This window comes from Crocodylus siamensis, chromosome 15 (assembly GCF_052110815.1).
Source record: "Crocodylus siamensis isolate JL-2025a chromosome 15, ASM5211081v1, whole genome shotgun sequence".
NCBI lineage: Eukaryota > Metazoa > Chordata > Crocodylia > Crocodylidae > Crocodylus > Crocodylus siamensis.
In genome coordinates, this window is record NC_143409.1 from 25451415 (window position 1) to 25473850 (window position 22436).

At 43.3% G+C, this 22436-nt stretch overlaps 1 protein-coding gene across 1 annotated transcript; it reads right to left on the reverse strand.

The window, feature by feature from the left end:
- Positions 1-300: 300 nt before the first annotated feature.
- PYGO1 (pygopus family PHD finger 1) lies at positions 301-15265 on the reverse strand. The gene is made up of 4 exons (XM_090029183.1): positions 14852-15265; positions 10134-10219; positions 6632-7782; positions 301-5518 (listed from the first exon to the last, which is right to left on the reverse strand). The coding sequence occupies exons 1-3, from the start codon at positions 14898-14900 to the stop codon at positions 6649-6651; spliced, it is 1269 nt and encodes a 422-aa protein (XP_089885309.1). The 5' UTR covers positions 14901-15265; the 3' UTR covers positions 301-5518; positions 6632-6648.
- Positions 15266-22436: the final 7171 nt, after the last annotated feature.

Consider the following 22436-nt stretch of genomic DNA (forward strand, 5'->3'; position numbering starts at 1 on the left):
AGTTAACTCTGAACCCAGAAGCAACACCAGGGGCCAAATGACAGGGCTCTGCAAGCCAGATTTCACCTGCAGGCTATATCTTTGACACACCTCCTCTAAAAGAATAACCTCTAGAAGAGGAGAAAGAACTAAGAGGTCATGGTGCTCTCTAGCCTGGTGCCACATTAACTAAACTTCCCAAAATGATACTGCCTTGTGCCTTGTCAGGGTAATGAGATTTCACCCTGGGTCAGGGTTGGGCCTTAACCAATTTAACAGATTAAGTTTAGTTTGAACAATTAATTCTCTGCACAAGATGAACAAGATTTTTTCCCCTTGGAAATTAGCTTTATTTTGAAAGAAACTGAAGCCGAACAACAGGAAAAGCAACAAAGTTACATGCAGCATTTGAGAAAACCTGCCATATACATTTTCTATCAAAGCAGGATCTACATTCTGATAAGCAGCATATACCTCCTACTAGACAAATATGACAATTATAACATTTTTTCTGGTTTTAAAAACAAAGTGTCAACAATATTTATAAGCTCATGTTATGCATCATATGCAAGACAGTAGATCTCTAGCTTGCCTTATTTTTTTTAATTCAACTTTAACATTGAAAGGGAAAAGCCAAACGAAGGACAAGTGAGAAAGCATGAAAAACACAGAATACCCAAGTCTACACATGCAGGTTGTGAGAAATGATTGCTAGTAAAATTTTTAAAATTCACAATCACCATATTTTGCATTTTAAAGCTAAAAAAATTCACTATTACCCAATGAAAGAAAAAACAAATATAAAAAAGCTGAAAAGTACAATTATCCTCTGCATATTACATGGAAGTTCAGATTTAAACATGACTTTTGCTGGATATCCGGATATACTAGAGAAGGCAAACACCTGAAAATATAAAAGACATTCCTTGGCACTATTAATATTTTTGTTTAATTCTTCATAAATTATAATACTGAACATTGAGTATTGCTTAAATTACGTTTCTTTGCACCAAAATAATCTTATCCGTGACTAAAAATCCAAAAGACTATAAACCTCCTTTCTCTGAAACTTCAGTTACATCTCAATCTTTTTTTCCACTCAGCATTCACCCCCACTTATCACTGACACAGAAATTCATAAAACACTCTTCAAAAAGAAGGAGAAGATGAAATAATTATGGAGTCAGCCCAAAGAGTTAAAGCGTTTTTCAATACCAGACTGTAACTGAAATATACAGTATAGGCCAAACTCAGAAATGCAAGAAAGAGGTATTTCTTAAACTCTTAGGATGTGCATTTCTGCAGATGGCTGTACAGGATTGTACACCTAGATGAGCCAAAATACAGAACCATATTAATACTGCCTGTGCTATGGGGTGAGCACTCCCAGTTCATTGAGTTAAGAGTTGGAACACAGCATTTTGCAGGATCAAATCCTAAAAGTACTTATGGCCTGAGTAGGACCTTTATTACAATTTTCATACAGCAAAAACACCACCCTACAAGAAATACATCTTATGTAAACTAGAGAACACTCACATTCAGAACATAGCACATCATAGTTATATTGCCTTGTTTTAGAGTTTGCTTTAAGTACACTTAATTCTCTCTAATTTTAAAGAATAAGCTATTCTAATATAGCAAATCCTCAAGAAAGCCTTGGAATTCAACCATTACAAGAATAAATTTAAAATACATCAGCATCAACTGCCTCCTGCATTTTAAGTCCATGTCCAGTAGGTAAACAAAAGTTTTTTTAAACCACAAACTAAGTGATATAATTGGATTGTCACACCTGTTATGTACAACTAAATAAGCACCCATTTGTCAATGATACATTAAGAAAATCAAAGCAAGACACAATAACAAAAATGCAAAGATTACACTGTACATAAATGCTGTGTTTTGAAAAGTATTCACTGTATTAGTTATCATGAATTGCTACCATCTAACACACCGCATTCTAGCAAGAATACCAGGCCAGCTACCAATCCATAAACAATAATGTTTCACATACTTCATAGAGTAGCTTAAAACACATCATGATATGAAATCATTTGTATTACATAGTAATTTAATCCCTTGCTATAGGGTTCATGTTGGACAAAGTCTGGAAACTTTTTTCCAATTTGAATTACATACATTAACTTTGCCACACACCACAGCACTAATGCATGTATTACTTCAGACATGCTCTAATTTATAACCCAAAAAAAAAAAGTTGTTGCAAAAATACATGTCACCAATGTGGAACACATTCAAGATTGTATAAAAGTACTGAACTGATATCCCAAAACAGGTATATGTAAGCAGTACATAAGGAAGGACTAGTTTTAATATGAAACAGTCATTTAAGTCACATACAACATGATAAGAAGCATGACTTTCTTTTTTATAAAATGTTACACAGCTACTTTTACTGGCAGGCAATTATATATAAAATGAGAAGATATTTTATGCAGAAGTTATTCATTTCTATCAAGTTGGAAAAAAGCAATGTTAAAAAGGTGCTAAATGTGAACACCATTGATTTTGTAAAAATCTCAAACCCAAAAATGCAGTCAATTTAAGAATCTCTAAAAAAAGATCAAGTTCAAACAAAGGCCCTGATCCCGCAAACACTCTGAGTGTTAACTGTAGGCATGTAATTCCATAGACTATATTAGAATGATTCATATGCTCAGGGTTAAGTACATCTCAAAGTGCATTTTACAGTATTGTTATATAAGCAACAATATTATACAGATTTAAAAGTATGCTCTTCTTTGTGCAACCCTGAAAATTACACATTTTAAACACAGCAAACACTAAAGATGTTATAACTTTCAACTTCTCTACTCCCTTTCATCTGCAATTATCATATAACTAAACTTCTCAGCCATATGAAGTAAGTTTTACTTCTATGTTATGGATGAAGAGTGAGATGGACAATATACAATGTAGATCATACACTAAATTTGTTTAAGATTACAGAGCGATCAGTAAGAGAAAAGGATGGGATTTTTGACACCCATTTCCCTATCCCATCACTAATTACAAAACAATAGGGTACATTAAATATCTGCACATTTAAAGTGGTCTTAGGCAAAAACAAGTATATTGGTAGTAAAGGCTGTTTAAACATGTTTCCAGGTATTTATTTTACCCGTGATAAAATTCAATAGTTCGGGCAATACAGCCATGCTACTGCAAAATCATTCTATCCAACAGCATTATGAGCCATTTAAAAAGGATGTGGGATTGACCAGCATCCTCCATGTTCCACAAAAAAAAATCTTCAGGTTTGCAGATTTACAAAATCCATACACTATTTTGGCATACAGCACCAGTACAATCTAAAACATCAATATTGTAAGGATAACATGGTACCTTAATATAAATGGTTTCATGAAAAGTATTAAAACGTCAGCTATATTATAACTCCCCCTTTCCCATAGCTAACATGGTTCTAATTCTAAACAGCTGACACATTCCTACTATAACCATAACTTCTTTTTCCTGTACATCCTTGAACTGCAATTTAGAGCTGTCTAACTGGCATCCTGGGGGCCACATGCAATCCATGAGAGGTTAATATGCAGCCCCTGGGCTCTTATTTTTCTCTAGCTGCAACATCAGCCAGGGGCTCCAGGTTCCCCTTTCCCCTTTCTGCTTCCTGCCTCTGCCCCAGGGGGCACAGTAACATGGTACACATCGCAGTTCTAGGGTAGTTTGCAGCCTTGGGCACCTGCATGGTGCAGCAGGGTGGCACTCATGTGGTGTGTGACCCAGAGGTCCCACAGCTCACATTGGTGTGGCCCAAGTATTGTGTTGTCCTCACTGGTGCAGCTTGCAAGGAGTGTGGCCCAGCCATGTAGATGATGAACAACCCCGAGTTAATTTATTCCGGAAAGAGACAGAGAGAAAGAGTACCTTTTCCCTTGTAAATATCTCTCAGGTATACCAAAACCACATCAGTTCAATGCTATGATAGCTTTTTAATTTTGTTACTTTGAAGATAACATCTGCTAACACTTTTTATTTGCAAAACTGAATATTTGCATTAAAACTCATCAGTTTTCATCCCCCAGAAACTGCTTACCAGTTAGAAAACTGGAACCAGCTGTAAGAATTAAGTTTCACAAATACACAAGCTAAGTTCTTACAAAAACAAGGTATGTAACAGATTATTTACAAAAACGGCCAAAAAACACCAAACCACACATGTATGAATACTGCAGTCTTGGTGAAATAACTTACCAGATAAGAAGCCCTTAACTAATCTCAAATATTGGGATAGGTAGAGAGAGGTTGCCAGAAAATATAGTGTTCATTTTAAATATAACATCTGACTCTTACACCAGAATGTAAAATCCTAAGTGGATGTCTGAGAATAAAATATTAAAATCTTCTATTTGTTTAGAAATCTAGAAGAAAATATGGTATCACCAACAGCACACGTGCGATGAAAGCATCCTCACCCCAGGGACAAAAGCTGTATACAAACAAGGTTTGGATTTTACATTTCCACTTCAGATACCAATTAGAACTGAAGTAGGTAAGTTGCTGGGAAATTACGCAAATACATTTTTAAACACAGATTTCTACTCTACGTGATCAAGCCAGTAAAATAATAAAAAAACCCAACTAAAGTTCAGTCTTAGTAGTGGATAAAGCTAATTAGCTACCAACAGAGGTCCAAAATGTCCCAAAAGCCTCTTCCACATCTCCTTGCTAGAATCTAAAAAGGTTTAGAATTACCACCGTCTCTGGACATGATCTCTTTTCCCCCAGATTCTGCAGAAGATCTCTCCTGAATGTAAACAAGCTGTACACAAGAAGGGGAGCAAACAAATCCAAGGATTCATACTTAACCTCTCTCCTCAACTAGCCTTTTCTCTAGTAACTAGAAAGGGTCATGAACAAACTTTAAAAATGAATTCTCTTTTAAACAAGAAAAATGTGGGATACTGTAGCTTTTCCCTTGCAGGCTGGCAGAGTTCCTGCCCTACACACTGTGGGGCTGGGGCCTCGGGGCAGCAAGTCAGGAGTGAGGGGCACTGGGTCAGGACCTTTGGCCACTGATGTTTACAAATGGGTCCTGGTACAAAAAAGGCTGAGAACCACTGCTACACAGGTTCTTATACAGCTCATTCCCATAGTATCTGAGCACTTTCTAAACAATGATAATAACATTTGTGATGTTTGGCAAGTGTCTGGTTTCAGTAACAATAATACCTCACAGCACAGAGTAAGAATGTACTGCCTATCATTTTAGCACCGTGTGTAATTAGGGTTTCTCAATACTTATTGTAAGCAACTGAAAACAGGGGTTTATAACCTTGTTCAGGTTGACATTTTCCATGCTGGCCATCTCCAACATGGAAAATGCAATGGTTCTGCTCTCTGAGAATGAGACTAGGGAAAATTACATTGCTTCTTTACCCATTTTAAAAAAACATCTCAAAACCGTTTTGTTGAGACAATCCAGAGCTTTGGAACATAGAGGAAGTTCAGCAGAGAGGCCACTGTAGTGTCGGGGTTGTAACTTTTCCTTTACCTGTGGAAAAAAAATCAGCCATTTTTTGACAAATTACACAACCGAAAAAAAGGAACACTAAGATCTTGTAAGATTTGGTCTGTGCTGAACATGCTCCACCCCCTCACAAATCCAAATGGGCTATGCATAAGTTATCCCCAAAGGGAGACCAAGCATGCTCCAGCAGATAGCTGCAGGAGATGAGCAGGACTTCCTCTGTAACTGGTCACCCCAGCTGCCTTGGGTCACTGTAGTGTGGGACACTGAAAGAGGAAAGAAAGATACTCTTTCCTGTGCTCTTCTTAATGCTGCTTTAAAAGGAGGTAGAACATGATAATGCAATTACAGGCTGTATCGTAGATGACCAAATTAAGGTTGAATGAACAGCCTTAATTATGACATCCCTAACTTTTGAATGGTAGCTTAACAAAAATATTTATTTTTTAATTTTAAATGCACTTCTATCATATATTTTGTAAAAATTGTGAATTCATAGTAACACAAGAACTCATGGAAGTTCTTTGCAACTAAATACTTGCTGAGAAATCAGAAAACAACATTTCTTTTTTAGAAATATGAATATGAGAGGATTGCTGAGGTTTCATTGTATTAAGTGTAAATGTCACAAATATTAAAATAAACATCATCCTTTCAGAAATATTAAAGCACATTTCAAATCTTTAGCATTCACTGTAAAACCATTAAAAATCATAAATACTCCTCTTCCTTCATCCCACTTCTTTAAAGGGGGCATGGCACTGACATCAGCTAAACTGTAGTGGACAGTCACAAAATGAATGCTTCCAATATATAGTACTGTCAAGGCTCAGAACTTACTGTTAGCTTGTATTCATGGAGTCGTAAATTCTGACATCAATAATTCAGTAAATACATTTTTAATATGCAAAACCTGCTTGTGATCAAATAAACATCAGTCATGTTTTGCAGTTTCAAATGTTTTGTAATGTTTCTGATCAAAGTTTCAACACTCGCAAGCCTAAACTAAGAGTACAGAAACTGAGATGGAATTTAATGAGTGGAAATAATTAGACTACATAAAGAACCAATCAAACAAAGCTTGATTGTCTGCAGAAGATGAAGTACGTAATTAACAGCTATACTTCTGTAGCTCACCACATCAAAGCATGTCTTCACCCATCAGTATTCAGTGCAGGTGGCCCAGCAGTTTCTCTAGTGCGCATCAGCTGGACATCCTTTTCAGCCATGCAGGTATCACAGCCCCACACTGCTGATGCTTCTGCAGTAAGAAGGCCATACGCTGATTCAGTCATCCCTGTACAGATCCGATGAAACCATTTTTGACAAGAAGCTTCACACAAGATGGCATCCTGGTCATCATTAACTTCATGTGTACAAATTCCACATGGATAGACTGGCTCAGAGGATGAATGACCATGACGACTGGGATGGAGAGGCGTTTTGCTGCTCTTTTCAGAGTTGCATCCTTCAGCTGCAGGTCTAGCCTGACGGGACTTGTTCTGGGTCCCATTAGCATGACTCTTAGTGTTATCACTGTTATTAGGATGGTTGTTGTCTTGATTTACTACACTGTTTCGATTAACTGTTTTTAAATCAGTGTTACCTTGATTTACAGTATCATCCGTTCTGTGGTGATGCTGATGAATAGTAGCGTTCTGGCTGGAGGTTTTGTTTGCTCCTTGACTAAAGTCTTGTTTTTGAGCTGACGTTTTTGTCTGATTATATGTGCTGGGGGGTGGAACAAAAGAATGGTTTGAATCTAACTGGGAATTTGGGAAATGTTGACTGTTTCCAGGCCCAAAGTTAGATGGCAGGTCAGGGTGTGGTATTTGATTAGAATTTTGTGGAGGAATGTGACCAAAATTCTCACCAGGGTTAGGTCTGAAATGTTGGCTGGGTATACTGACATTTTGAGGCATCTGACCACTATTATAAGCTGGCTGATTTCCAAAACCTGTATTATCATGGGGACCAAAGTTGAAAGAGTGAGGTCGATTAAAACCCATTCCCACGGGGTTCTGAGGGAGTGGGTGTGGTTGATTTCTGAGAGAGTAGGAACCGCCATACGGTGAGGACATTCTGGGCAGCATGTGAGGGGGCATTCTGAAAGTGTTATAGCCTCCAAAACCAGGATAACCAGGATTGCTAAAATAAGGACTTCCTGAAGATAGTGGTTTATAAGAGACAGTATTATAGTTGTCATCAAAGGGATTGGCAGCTACAAGGTGGTCAGAGCTTGGATTCGGTGGTGGAGCATATTCAGATGGAGGAGGAAAAGATGACCCCTGAAAATATTTAGAATATGACATTAAAATGATCATTTCTGCAAGCTTCCCTGCAATAAATCATAGGCTTTCAGCCATAAAGCTGTAGAACTGGCAACCCTTGTAAGAAAACCAAAGCTTTCTATTTATTCAATCCAAGTGCTATACAGCCATCGAAAGCTTAAGCCTCATGAAGATGTACCTTAAGCCACAAAGAAGATAGAAAACAGTTTACCCACAGTCTCACAAAGACTACCACTAAGGGCACCAGTTATAGTAATGACTGTTATAATATGGCAGCCCCTGGAAGAACTCATCTCTTGGCAGATATATAAAACTATCACCACCACTTATTCCCTTTATTTTTTACAAAGGGATCCGTTGTGCTGTGTCTCCCCATTCAGAACTTTATGGAAGCCAGTTAAGTTTTGTATCAGAAGAATACCTTCTTCTATAACCTTTTTCTGAATTCATCTTAAAATCTATTTCATAAAAGTCATCAAGCTATTAAAGCAATCTATGAAAACTAAACAGTTCCACAACATACTGCTAAAAATACTCACCATATGCTTTTCTTTTCTTTTTCATTTAAGTGAAGCAAGATTCCACAGTTAAAACCCCCAAACTCCTATTTAAATATATTTAAAAGTAGATACAGGGTGTATCTGGTTATAACTCAGATTTGATCTATTAATATCAGGGGCAAATCTTTCCTCTAACCCATTTGCTTTCATGTGAGGATATGAAGATTTTAGAAAGTAGTAATTATCCCGTATCCCTGCTGAAAGTTGTACAGGTAGTAAGATGTCTGCTCAAGGGGCTCTATTTCCTGTGACCAGGGAGACCTCTGTGGTAGGGCTTTAAAACTGGGGACAGGCAGTCAACAAACTACAATCTAACCCCCCACATAATGGAGTGTTTAGTGAAACCCAAAGGGTGCAAAAATGGCTACATAATGGTTATGTAACTAATCCTCTTTCTTGTCCATCTTGGGAAGAAAATTCTGGCTGCTCACCCTATGTAGGTCATTGGTGCACAGAAAAGAATATGGCCCCAAATATTTAGTGGCATACACCTGCGGAAATTATTTTCATATTTCCACTACTCTGCAAGCCTTGTAGCTGGTAACAAAACAGGGAAATTGGATTTGCACACCCACTATAGTTATCCTTATTCTACAGCAGAAGGAAAGAGTCATTAACTAGAAGGAACAGAAAGAGAGAGAGAGAGACTGGAAAACTTGAAATAACTGACAGGCCTTAAGCTGGCGTTTTCCCCATGATTGCTTGAATAAAAAAAACTACACAGACCAGAAATAAAAAACAGTGCAATTGGGCATACATATATAAAAGTGGTTATAGGACTTCTATAAATCATTTTCCAAGTTATAACTACTATTAGATATTCTCAGCCACAATACTGAATGGACATACAAGTGAACATTTCTGAAGGAAGAACATATAGGTACTAGAGAGGAATACCTATACTGAGCTATAGCCTATGTCCTTCTACAAAAACTCTGTTGCAGGAAATGGAAAATATACATTTCCAGTTAACAGGAAGGTCAAAATCATACACATTTACTTATTCAGATGATACCACCTACTCCACTTTCAAAGTGCTCCTGAAAGCACTGCTAAGAAGCATGTCTGCTTCCCCCCACCACCACTACTTCAGCTCCACATAAGCCAAACACAGAAACAAGGCAACAAAGCTTCCCTGAAGATTTCCCTCCCCCCACCTCATTTCTAAGTTTGGCATATCTGAAGCAGGAGCAAGTTGAAGAGTCTGCTCTCAGAAAAATCATGAAAGCAGTACAGACATGCTGCATATTTGCCTCAGGGCTCTCTGCACTGAAAAATCATCGAGAGTGGACTAAAGGTCTGGCCAATGGGTTCATAAACTATAAGTCTCTATTAGCTCACAAGCCTATACATATATATGCTTCTCCTCTCCCTGTCCTGTGCTGCATATACATGCAGCAAGGGGAGCAGACGAAAGCATCTCACAGCCATTCCTCATTCTCTGCAGATTTACACCAAGACTAAAAACCTGGGAACGAAATTCTGCTCATCACCAAATCCATGACTATACAAAGCCTGTTTACTCTAGCAGTGCTGCTTAGCAGAGATCTAGTCTTTCCTCACTGGATTCAAGCAACCCCCATAACTTCAATGGGAGTTACTAGTATCCTCTGAGGATATACAGGGATCTAAAATTTCACCTTATGCACTTACTTATAAGATCTTGGCTACCATTCTGCTTGTGATAAAAGGTTGGTATTCCTAGATGGAAGAGACAGTCATATTAATAAACAACATTTGAGTGCATTATTTAGTCAAAAAAAATCAAGAGAACCAGAGTGAACTTACCTGAGTATTTGACTTGCGTTTTTTCTTATCTGGGCTTCCAAGTTGTACTCCTGGTCCTCCTAACCCATCCAATCCACTATCACCACCTACAAAATTTCAATCAATGTAATTCTGCATTTGTTTCCATGTAGATGTTACACAAATATGTGCCTTTGTCACACAGATAAGAAAAAGCTTACGAGTAGCAAAGTATCCCTAATTTTAGGCTTAAACAATGACGGCCACACACACAACACACCTTGAGGTAAAAAGCAGCACACCACAAGTACAGCTATCCATCTCCATTAGCACCAGGGGTCCAGTTAAAAGCCCATTACAGTCAGTAGAAAGACTGCCATTCATTTAATTGGGTTTGAGATCAGGTCTTAGGTGCTTCCCCACTAAGAAAGCTTTTCTTTTCTTTTACATATAACACAACTTTCAAATAAACCATAAAAAAACACTTAAAAGATTCAACCCCTAGGCAATTAGGCAATTACAGTATTTCTCAACAAAAAAGCAAGATGAATCAAATCTATGAATGAAAACATAGCATACAGTTTAGGCAGGCCTCCCAGCTTACCAATTCTAGCTGCCATCATTGTGAATCTTGATCAAGCAAAAGGTCACCTCATAAGACTAATTACGATCAATAAGAGTCTGCATGAGCAGATTCCTTTCCAAAGACATCCTGGTGTAATCAGCCAAAGCAATTCTGACACAGTTTCCTGAAATTCAGGGATGTTTACCCTTCTTGAGCTATTTATTTTGTCTACTATAAAGAAAACTCCATGATTCACTCAACCTTCACATATACCTTTTCTGATTGTGAAAAAGTCCCAAAGCTATACAGGATCCTAAATAAGAAAATATGGCACTTTATTTTTAAATCCTTTAAGGCCTGCCTTAAAGAGGAAATATGAAGAATGGTAAATGGTCCATTAGGCCAGCCATTTTCCCTTTCCTGGCATTCAAACCAATTTTGTTTTAAAAATATGAAGAGTAATAATCTTAAACCAAAAATCGCAAAGCATGGAAAGCTACTGATGTAGGACTTGACACCAACAGTTTTTGATGTTAGAGTCATCAATATGAGCAGTCTGAACCAAAGCTTGTTCTTCTCCATGCTGTAATATCCACCTGTCTACATCTTTTATTACGCATGACAACAAAAAATAATTCTTTGCTAAATACAGAGGAAAGTGTGCAATGGCTAAGATGACTACTATTAGTTGTTTAAAATAATTTATATTTAGAAACTTGACAAACTTCAACTTCCAAGAAGATGAAAATGTTCTGCTTCACATTTGGATTACAGCATACAACACCATCACTTAGTTCAGGGGTGGGCAATTATTTTGGGCAGAGGGCTGCTTACTGAGTTTTGACAAACCTGGCAGGCTGCATCCACCTCCGGGCCACATTTTACCCACCCCAACTTAGTTACCAGATATTCACTTAAAAAAAAAGATGCCAGGATTAATAAAAGTGCCTAACAGGTAAGCATTTAACTCCCATTAACTTCTGTTCACATGCTTTTAAAAATCCCAATAGGCGCTTACCTGCATCTGTAGATGCCTAAATGTCTAAAAATCTGTCCAGTTAAGATCCCTGGCATAAATTCGCGTGACCTGAAGCTAACTGTGTATCACCAGGGCATATGGATGACAGGTCACCAAAGTAGGCACAGCACAGGTACCATGACAGATCAGTGTCATTCAAGGATTCCCCTGGCAGTAGGGAGAGACTCCCAGTGGACAGCTACAGCAGTCTGCACCAAGATTTCCTTTATATTTTCTTCAAGAGGAGAACAATTTCCACTCAAGTTAACTCATAAAAGGTTTTTGAGGGAATTATCAGTCCTGGCACAGGAATCCTATTCTGTACCTGCTTTAAATAACTTCCTCCTTGTTCTGGTCGTCATAGTTAAAATTCCATCTCATTTTTCATACACACAATTTCTAAAACATTACACTACGTACAAGAAAAAAGTCCTTCTCAAATCAACAGTGGAAACAGACTGGTACATTCAAGTCCTAGACTTTAAAGATCAGGCCACAGGAAATGCTTGTCATGTAAGGGTTTGAAAATAAATTCATGCTCAAGCATTTGTACAGCACAGCAAATCACGGCAAGATTTGCTGTCAAAGTAACTCTTCGGGATTTAGAGAGAAATCCAATTTCTTACAGGTTTTAATGTAAAATGCTGTGTACACCCCTACTGCTCTGTGAAGTAGAGCACCCCATGAATTGTACATATTTAGTATCAAAATATACATTTCTTTATGAGGAGGCTCATTACAAATGTCTCCTAAATTCCAATCCTAAATACTTTTCATGCTTTAATTTAGCCCTATGCTCTCCAACCACCAGACATTCTCTCATACTCTCAAACCCTTATATCAAAGTAATAGGGACACTGTCTTGTGGATACCTTCCCTTCCATTCAGAATTACACAGGCTACCTTCTCTCCCATTCATGTTCACTTTCCATCCATATGCCAGTTTTCTTAGGAAACTGTACTGTATGCTTGGCTCATATCAATGAAATTCAGCAGCTGGTAGCAAGGATTGGTAAGCATGTGACCGGATCCATCACCAAGGACCCAGAGCAAATGTTTGTTGTACTGTGGACTGCTCAAAGCTCTGCACATTCATTAAGTGTCATCTTGCACTCAAGAACTGGATCCTATAAAAATTAAGTGTAGGAGTAACCTTATAACCCACGTAAGTAATACCATACACCAACAATGGAAGTACTTGGATTAGTAAAGTTAATTCACTCTAGGGTCTGCAGAACCGTCTTAGGTTTGAAAAAAGTACTCAGCTTTTGTGACCTCATCTTTCACTGTGTGAGGCCATTAATGTAAGCTAGGTCTATTAATTTATATATTTTCCTGTTGGATTTTATATGGATTTAATTTATACATAAAAGTAAAATGAATGTTAGTCCTAGCATGCCTCCAAAAAAGAGTGAATGAGCATCATTATAATGTAGCCAAAATAAACTTTCCTGAAAGTTGCTGCTTGTATCCCCCACACAGACTTCTCATTAGTGTGTGCTGAACACTGGTATGTGGAGATATACCATACTAGACATCTCAGCTAAGGTTGCAAAATGTCGGTGATAACCCTGGATTCTCATTCTTACTTTTCTAGACAAAAATGCTTCTTAGCTGAGACTGTGCTTGTTGCATCCGAGCTACTTTTCCTCTGTTAAAATGTTAAAGAAAACATTCAGTCTTTTTGAGTTTGGGAAGAGTGAGGTGTGTGTGTGTGTGTATATATATATATATTTCACTCCATTACAGATATATATTGCTATGTACATACTCATTGCAGTTTTCATCAATACAGTTGAAACTTAAAATTTTCCATGTTAATAAACAAACCCTGAATCGGCAAAGAACATTATGCACATGCTTAACTTAATATGTTGCACATGATCCTTTATTCATAGTATGCTAATTAAAACACCCATAGGTTTTGACAGGATTGCGACCACAGTTCTTAATGAGTAAGACATATATACATGTTTGTGCAAACTGTATTTTGGCTGTCTGAAGTCACACACACACGCGTGTGTGACTGTGTCTATAAAAGTCATATATATATATAACTTTTATGGGGTGGAATGTTGTAGCCATGATGATACAGGTTTTTTGGTTATATCTTTTTATTGGAAAATCTGTACAGTTGGAAGAGATGTTAGACAATCTTTTTGGGAACATTTATTCAGCTCTAAAGAAGGATACTGTGCCCAAAAGCTTGATTTTTATGGAGAAAGAATGGGGGGAAAGAGGGTATAATATATTAATATGTGCACTGTTTCGTGAGAATCCACCGGTGGCTCCTGGTACTGAAAACATATGCCCTTGAGCAATCATCTCATCAAGTTCAATTGGTTACTCAAGTTATGTGCCTATTTGAGAATCTGTGGGATCACAGCTTAGGAGGTCAGTCTGTTTAATGAATCCCAGCTCCATGTGTGGTCAGGGCAGGTTTGCTCTGGCTAATCTGCTAAATATTGGGGCTGCTGCTCTCCAGGTGCTGGACAAAACTTTCAAGTGAACTGTAAACATCTGACTGAAAGACCCACAGCAAAAGCCTCGCCTATCTCCCTAGTCCCCAGCTCCCACAGAGACAAATGTGAAGGGAAGACAAAAAAATAAAGAGAGAATGAATTATGTCAGCCCAGACAGCTGTCCTGCTGACACCCAGCATTTCCCTCCCAAGGAAGTTTCTTTCTGGTAAAGAGGCAGCTGTGGCTGTGCACAGCAAACAGCAGCGAGGGACAGCACCCCCTTTTCCTAACACATCCCTGGCGGGGGCTGAACTGCAATGGCAGCTGCTGCTTCCAGGATAAAACGACCGCGGGGGCCGCGTTGAGGGGGAAACCCCAAACGCCTGGCGGCAAGGTCCGGTGCCACAGCCCCGGTACGAGGCACCGGCGCTCCTGGACTCCCAACTTTTGCCCGGGAAGGGGAAGGCCCCCGCCCCGCGCGGGGCTGGCGGGAGGGCTCGGCCCGCAGGACCGGGGCCTAAGCGGGCAAACTTAACATGGCTTTCCGAGCCGCCCGGCGCTACTTTCAAAGGCTTCTGGGTACGAGCGGGCCACGGCGCGGCCGCCCCAGAGCCGAGCGGCGGGCAGGCTCCTCGCGGCCCGGCCCCCGCACCCCGCATCCCCGTCCTAGGCCCGGAGCCTTCCCCCGGGCAGCCGCCGCCGCGCCCCGCCGCACCTCGGGACCTCTTGAGCGCGACGGGGTCCTTCTCCTGTTCCGCGGACATCACAGCCCGCAGCGCATGGCTCCCCGCGCCGCGCGAATCGAGGCTCTTTGCTGCCGCCGCCGGCCCGCGGCCCCCCCGCGCCTCCGCCGCCGCCTGCTCCTGCTGCAGCCGCCGCCGCCGCCGCGCGCCGAGCCGGGGGGCTGCTGCCGGACTTTGCAAAGTTTGGGAGCGCGGGGGCGCCGCGGCGGCCAGGGGCAGGGGCAGCGGCGGGGCCGGGGGCGGCGCAGGGCGGGCGGCCGTCAGCGGCGGCGCGGGGCGGGCGGCGGCCAGAGCGGCCGGGGGGCTGCGCGGGGGCTCAGCGAGCGCCGCGCCGGGCGGGCCCCCTGCATAGCGCAGGCATGTGCCGGAGTCGAGCCGCCGCCGCCGGGGCTGTCAGCCGAGCAGGGCCCTGGACTGCGCGCAGCGCCCTCTGCAGGACCGGGCCGGGCCAGCCCCGCTTGCCGCCGCACAAAGCCCCGCCGGCCCGGCCCGGCCCGGCCCGCTCCGCCTCCCCGAACAAAGCGCGCGGGCGCGGGGATCGAACCAGCGGCTCTGCCCCCGCCGCCAGCAGCAGCCGGCGCGGAGGAGAGGAGAGCGGCGCGGCCCGGAGTCCCAGCCCGCCTCCCCTCCGCCCTGTTATTTCTGGGCACTTGGCCCAGGAGAGCAAAAGCCGGCGGGGATGGAGGCCGGGCACGGGCTGGCCGCATCTCCTTACAAGCACCGTTATCCGCAGCAAGGAGCCACCCGAGCCGGCCCCGGCAGAGCCGCTCTCCCGCAGCGCGCTGCCCTTGTCTGCCATGACTTGCCCACAAAGAGGAATAGGGTATGGGCCCCTGTTCTTGGAGAGTGGCACCCCCTTTTACTGCCCCGGCAGTCAGTGCACGAGGGCGTGCTGCTCGTCTCCCTCCCCACGTCTGGTTCCTCACCCCAGCTGGTCTCTTGGATGTAAGAGATCAGTAAACTGCAGCTGGCAGGGGAATGAGGGCTGTTACAGCTCAGGTGGCTGACCTGGCCCTTTGTCAGCCCTAGGGATAAATTCCTGTATGGGGGGGATTTCACACACTGCTGTAACAGCATTTGGCCGTCACTAAGAGGAGAAAAAAACAATAGATGAGTACAGTACAACTATTATTATTTTATCTCTTTGCAAACTGCTTAAAAATATTATGCCACAGATTTTTCCTATTTTGTTAAAGAGATGGCTGCATTTCAGTAGTGTTTTATCTATCATATTGGTGCCTCACACTGAGGTCCCAGACATATCTGAAGTCTGAAGATAAAGCGATTTGCTGCTTTGAGGCTTTTGTGTATTGTCCAGGCCTTTCCTAAGAAATGTCACAAATCAAATGATTGCTCCCACAGGCTAGCACTCTCTTGAAAGATGCTTTATACTGTGACACAGATACACACACTCTAATATCTTCTCTCACCCAGTTTTAGCATGGGAATAGCAGGGATCAACAATACATATTTAAATAATACATGTCCTCATCTAGAATGCTGCACTGATTTCATGTGTTACAGAGCCTGAATAGGTGAAAGATGGGCAATGAAGATGGTTAGAGATATGAAGGACTCATCTAGGAATGAGAGATGATAAAAGGAGGATTACAAAGCACAGAATAAAGTGCTAAAAATGGGTTCATATCATAGAATCATAGAAAATTAGGGTTGGAACGGACCTTAGGAGGCCGTCTAGTCCAAGTCCCTGCTCAAAGGAGGACCATCCCCAAGTACATCATCCCAGCCAAGGCTTTGTCTAGCCAGGTCTTAAAAACCTCAAAGGATGGAAAATCCACCACTTCTCTGGGTAACTTGTTCTACTGCTTTACTACCCTCCTCGTGAGAAAGCTTTTCCTAATATCCTACCTACATTTCTGTTGCCACAACTTGAGACCATTGCTCCTTGTTCTGACATGTCACCACTGAGAACAGTCTAGCTCAGGGGCAGGCAAAGTCTGGCCCACAGGCCAGATCCGGCTGGCAGTACACTCCATTTCTCAGCAGCCCCTGCCCACATGGCTAGGGCTGGTCTCCATGGAGACTCCAGCCACTGCTAGACTGATAGCACAAGGCCAGTGTTGCCATGGAGACTGGCCCCAGCCATGCTGGCAGGGCAAGTGGCAGGGTAGGGGGCTGTTCCAGAGCTGCTGGGATCTTGTGGCAGGGGCAGCTTGGTGTGGGGCCAGGGCAGAGCTGTAATCTGCAGCCTGCACACTCCACCCAGGGGCGCACAGGCAGCAGATCTTGGCTGTGCCCCTGCTCCAAACCTGCAGATTGCAGCTCTGCCCTGGCTCCAGACCAAGCTGCCCTCACCACAAGAGCCCAGCAGCTCCAGAGTAACCCCCTGCCCAGCCAGTGTGGCTGGGACCAGTCTCCATGGCAACCCCAGCCTTGCACTATCACAGCACAGACAGGCCTGAACCATGCAGGCGTGAGCTCCTGGGAAATGGAAGTCCGGTTGCCAGCACTGCCATCAAGTAAGGGATTTTTTTTACCCACAGTCAGTCACATTGCATTGACCAATAAAGTCAAGGGCTTTCTTTAAAAGTAGAGGCATTCCCCTACTATTCTTCTAAACAGTAATACCTTACCTACTCACCCCTCTTTCATGGAGTTTGTCTTTTCATCCAACTAAAGGAGCATAGACATAAGAGAGGACTACACTACAGAAATCCTAGTTCCAGTCTCCTTCCCAAGCAAAATCTTTAGGATTTTTCACAGGATCTTCTGCCCTTCCTTTTGGCCTTTGACAGACTCTCAGATCACAAACCACCATGTCCAGCTGTGACACCCTCAAATGTGCTGCACAACTCTGTGCACTAGCTCCCAGACCAGAAGCAGTATCGTGTCTCTGCAGCACCTAGGGCAGGCTGATTAACCCTAGGAGGTAGAGTCAATTAGCTTGCCCTTGGCACCAATAGGACACAAGTGGATTGCTTCCTGTTCTGCAGTGCTGACAAGCCTGGTAAGTCTATGATCTAAATATTGTCTTAAGACCTGTGTGACCTTGAGTAAATAGAATAATACCCAGTAGACTTCAGTATTGCTAAACACCAAATATTCCAACAACCAAAGTCAATTCTGACTTTAAAAAATGAGATTTATAAGTAAAGAAGAAAATTAAAACTGGGCACAGTATTCAAAGTGTGGACACACTATGGATGTATATAGGGGTATAATATTACTTGTTTAGTTTACAGTTCCCTTCTTACTACTTCCAAACATTTTGCCTTTTTGACCGGTGCTGAGCACTGAGTTGATGTTTTTAACAAACTGACCACAATGACTCCCACATCTCTTTTCTGTGTGGTAACAGCTAATGTAGAGCCTGTTGTGATATAGATGCAGTTTGGGTTATTTTTGCCCATAGACATTACTTTACACTTATTCACATTGAATTTAATCTGCCAATTAGTTGCCCATTCTCTCACTAGAGGAAGATCCTTCTGTAGTTCCTCATAGTTGCCTTGGTCTTTATCACTTTGAATACTTTTGTGTCATTCATAAAATTTGGCCACCTCGCTATTCATTTCCTTTTCCAATACATGTAGCACTCTTACTTTTTACTTTCTGGTGACTGAAACTTTAAGGTGCAAGTGGGTCATGTCTGTAAGCTTTTTCCTCAACCATGAGGCCAGAAAGATGTATATTTTGTTATAACTGAAAGTGGATGCAGTCACTTGCATCTAAAGCCAAGGCACGAAAAGCACCAGATAGTGCAGGAACTAGCAACACTGGGCACATCCAGACAAGAGCACATGTGCTTCTTGCGGCATCTCAATCCAGTTTGAGATGCCACAAAAGTCACATTGAGAAGAAAAAAATGTTCCCCACGCAGCATATTTGTAGTGCAGGCTCAAAATTTGATACCTGGATTTCCAGGTATCAAATAAAAACACCACAGGGAAAAGCAGCGCAGGGCACAGTTCCCCTCCATGCCGAGGCAAGCCCGGGCTTGCACCTCCAGAGATGCTCTGGCATCCCGCCAGCTTATCTCTATGGTGCCCCCTGCTGCCAGAGTACACTGCATTCATGCGCTGGGGCAAGGCAGCACAAGCGGTGCTGGCTCTGAGGGGATCAGGGCCGTGCCATGCCATTGGGGCTCTGGCCGCAGCGGGCCCTAAGCACCCCATAGCCGCTGCTGGGGGAGTTGTGGGACTTGGCGGGGGAAGGATCTGGACCCTGTGGTGGGGATATGTGCTGTGCAAGAGGCCACGTGCCCTGTGGGGTCAGGGGGGCTGTGGGCCCTGCGGGCAGAGCAGTCTATGTGCTGTGCGGGTGCGGATGCACCCTGTGGGGGGTGGGGTGCGACAGGAGTATCACTATCAGAGCCTCTTCAAGAGTGACTCTGCCCTCCTATAATGGGTCAACCGCTTGCTTACTCAGCTGCCATGCCTTGGTCTTAATTAATTAATTGATTGGTGTAATCAGCAGGAGGCTGCCCATTTTATGTGCCCCAGTGCCCGGGGGCACTACCTGCAGCTCCTTTCCTTCCCTACACTGCAGCCCAAGCCTCTCAGATGGAACTGACGTGGTTTGACCTAGGCCCTGTTATGCTTTGGACCTCTCCTTTCCTTCCAGGGCTTCTCGCCACCCCCTTCTCATTCTGGGGCTCCTCGCCACCCCCTTCTCGCTCTGGGGGGTTCCTCACCGCCCCCCCTCTCTTGCTCCGGGGCTTCACACTGCCTCCTCTTGCTCTGGGGCTGGGGTCAATGCACCCCCCCCCAAACCACTGTGCCGTTTCTGACGCCAGGGTCCCCACGCTACTGTGGAGCTATGAGGCCTCCTCCAATCCCTAATAGCCTCACCTGGTCCTCCAGTCAAAACCATAAACGCAAAAACACAAAGCCCCTAGGCTATAACATAAAAATAAACCATCCGGTCAAAACCAACATTCTAGCCCTACTGGGAAAAATACTCCCACTTATGGCAGCAACCCAGGGATGCTCATGCAGTCAATGTTCTCCTTGCTCACTGCACTGGCCAAGCTCCCCCCTCCTTGACTGCCAGAGGGGAACTGCCCTCCTGGCCTCATGCCTGGGTTTAAGAAGGGCCAAGCCCTGCCCCTTCCTGTCAGCTGGTTCCCTTGGTTGCCCTAGCAACCAGCACCTGTGCTGCCCTGGTGACTGAGAGTTGAGCCTCCCCTTCTCACCACTAGGGGTCTTTCCTGAGCCATTTTCTGCTTTTAGGCACAGGGCACCCAAGTGCTCTGCAACAGGGGGGCAGGGGACCCACCCCTCCTGAGCAGCCCCTCCATACAGCCCCCCCACACCCAGTCCCCCCCACAATCCACCCACAACAGCCACCCCCAAACCACCCCCGCAACCCCTCACCCACATACTCAACCACAAACTCCAAACCCCCACACCCTCCCCAAACCTCACCCCCACAAATCCTACACCCACCCACAAACTCCCCCAACCCCCTCCTCCAAATTGCTTTATACTTGTAAATCTATCAATAAAACATTGTCCTCTCCTATATAGTGGCATTTCATTTTAATAGCAACTGAACACTATTTTGGGTATTTTAATGAGAGAATTTGGGTTACTTATCAGAGAATTTGCAATTCATGAACAGGGAACACCAGGATCTCTGCTGGTGAGACAAGTGGCGAGACCTGGGCAGAGCAGCCAGTCCAGGGCCAGCACTGGGGACCCAGCTAGAGGGCAGATGAGGTGGCTGACCTCTTGGCCATTTGGGGCCAAAAGGACACACTTGGACAGTTTAGAGCGGGCCACCACAAGGAACACATCTCCTGGGCGATAGCTGCCCAGATGGCAGGGCAGAAGCACCCCATCTGGGTCTGACAGGCATGCAGTCATGGGGCCTCAGGTCCAAGGGGTGGATGCAGTCACAGTCAAGCAGCAGCCCCCACACTGCCAGACTGCTGCAGTAGGTAGAGGGTGCAGGGCCCACTCCAGGTCAGCAGTCCAGCTGGCACAACGGGTAGTATCCACAGCTACCAAGTTGCTGAGCCTCCAAAGCTCCTGAGTGCCAGCATAGGGCAGGTTTTTATACTGCTCGCCCCAGCCTCTAGCTCCCTCTGGCTGCAGATCTGGGAAGAGCTGGGCAGGGTTATTTTGCCCCAAGTAGCATGACTTGCCCCGCACCAAAGTGAATGTCTGGGCATGTGCACTGAGGCAAAAATCCCCAGCTCAAATTTATGCCATTCCTATTTGAGCTGCTGCAAGCACACATGCCTGCATGTGTGGACGTGCCCACTGTGATTTGACTAAAAGTGGGAGTCAGAAGAGTGGCAGAGTCCTGCAGCCTAACAGCTGGTTACACTCTTCTTGACAGACTAATAGCCTTATCTGGAAAGGCAAGTGTGGATACAACAGAAAATAGAACTGAGCTTATGCCTTAGAAGATAGGAAATTAAGTCTTCGATTTCTAATGTGTTCTAGCATTATATATTAATTATTATTTGGATAAGGCAAAAAATTCTATCCTTTGGCACAGCTATTAACATGAATTATTAAGCTTTCTAGAGAAAACTGCCTTGCAACATTTCCCAAACCAGTTCTGGAGCTCTAGGAGGTGTAGATAAAGCATGAGAGCTATTGGATCTGTGAGAAGATCTTGGAACTTGATCATTTCAAATTTCAGCCTTCTATTATGAAAATGTTTGCTTGTAATTCATCATATATAAATTATACTGGTATATTATGTGTATGTATAAGCATATCTAAATACCTGGATACAATGACAATCATATTTTGTGTGGTTGATCAATATATATCCTATCACAAATGACTGTGGTAAATGTATAGATTTGGTTTTGTAGCTGGAAAAGATTTTATTTGTTTGCCCCATGGTGCTCTTCATGGGCACAGCAGGATCAGAGATCCTCAGTTTGAATTAAAAAGCTAAGTTCAAAAGGCAGTGGCTTTATTTACAATGTTTACTTGTCTCATTTCTCTTTGTAACAAAGCGGGAGTTGTAAGTGTGTAAGCTTCATCAGTTATGTAGGATCTAGGTAAGTTTAGGTAAGGATATTTTTCCCCATTTACTGTGAATAAAGATGCCAGATGTAAAATGTTACAAGAAGGAAGAAAAGGAGGACCTGGATAACTATAGGTCAGTTAGTCTCACCTCAGTCCTTGGGAAAACCTTTGAGAAAATTATCAAGGAGCACATCCGCAAGGGCCAAGCAGGGGAGGTAATGCTCAGGGGCAACCAACATGGGTTCATTGAGGGCAGGTCCTGCCTGACTAACCTGGTTTCTTTTTATGATCAGGTCAAAAAAACCCCTGGACGAGGGTGTCGGGGTGGATGTCATCTTCCTGGACTTCAAGAAGGCCTTTGACATAGTTTCCCACCACATCGTCTTAAAAAAAACAACTTGATGACTGCGCCATTGATGCTTACACAGTCAGATGGGTGGCAAATTGGCTAGACGGTCGCACCCAGAAAGTGGTGGTGGACGAGTCACTTTTGACCTGGAGGGATGTGGGCAGTGGAGTCCCCCCAGGGCTCAGTCCTGAGGCCTGTGCTATTCAACATCTTTATCAGTGATCTGGATGTGGGTGTGGAAAGCTGCAGTTCTGG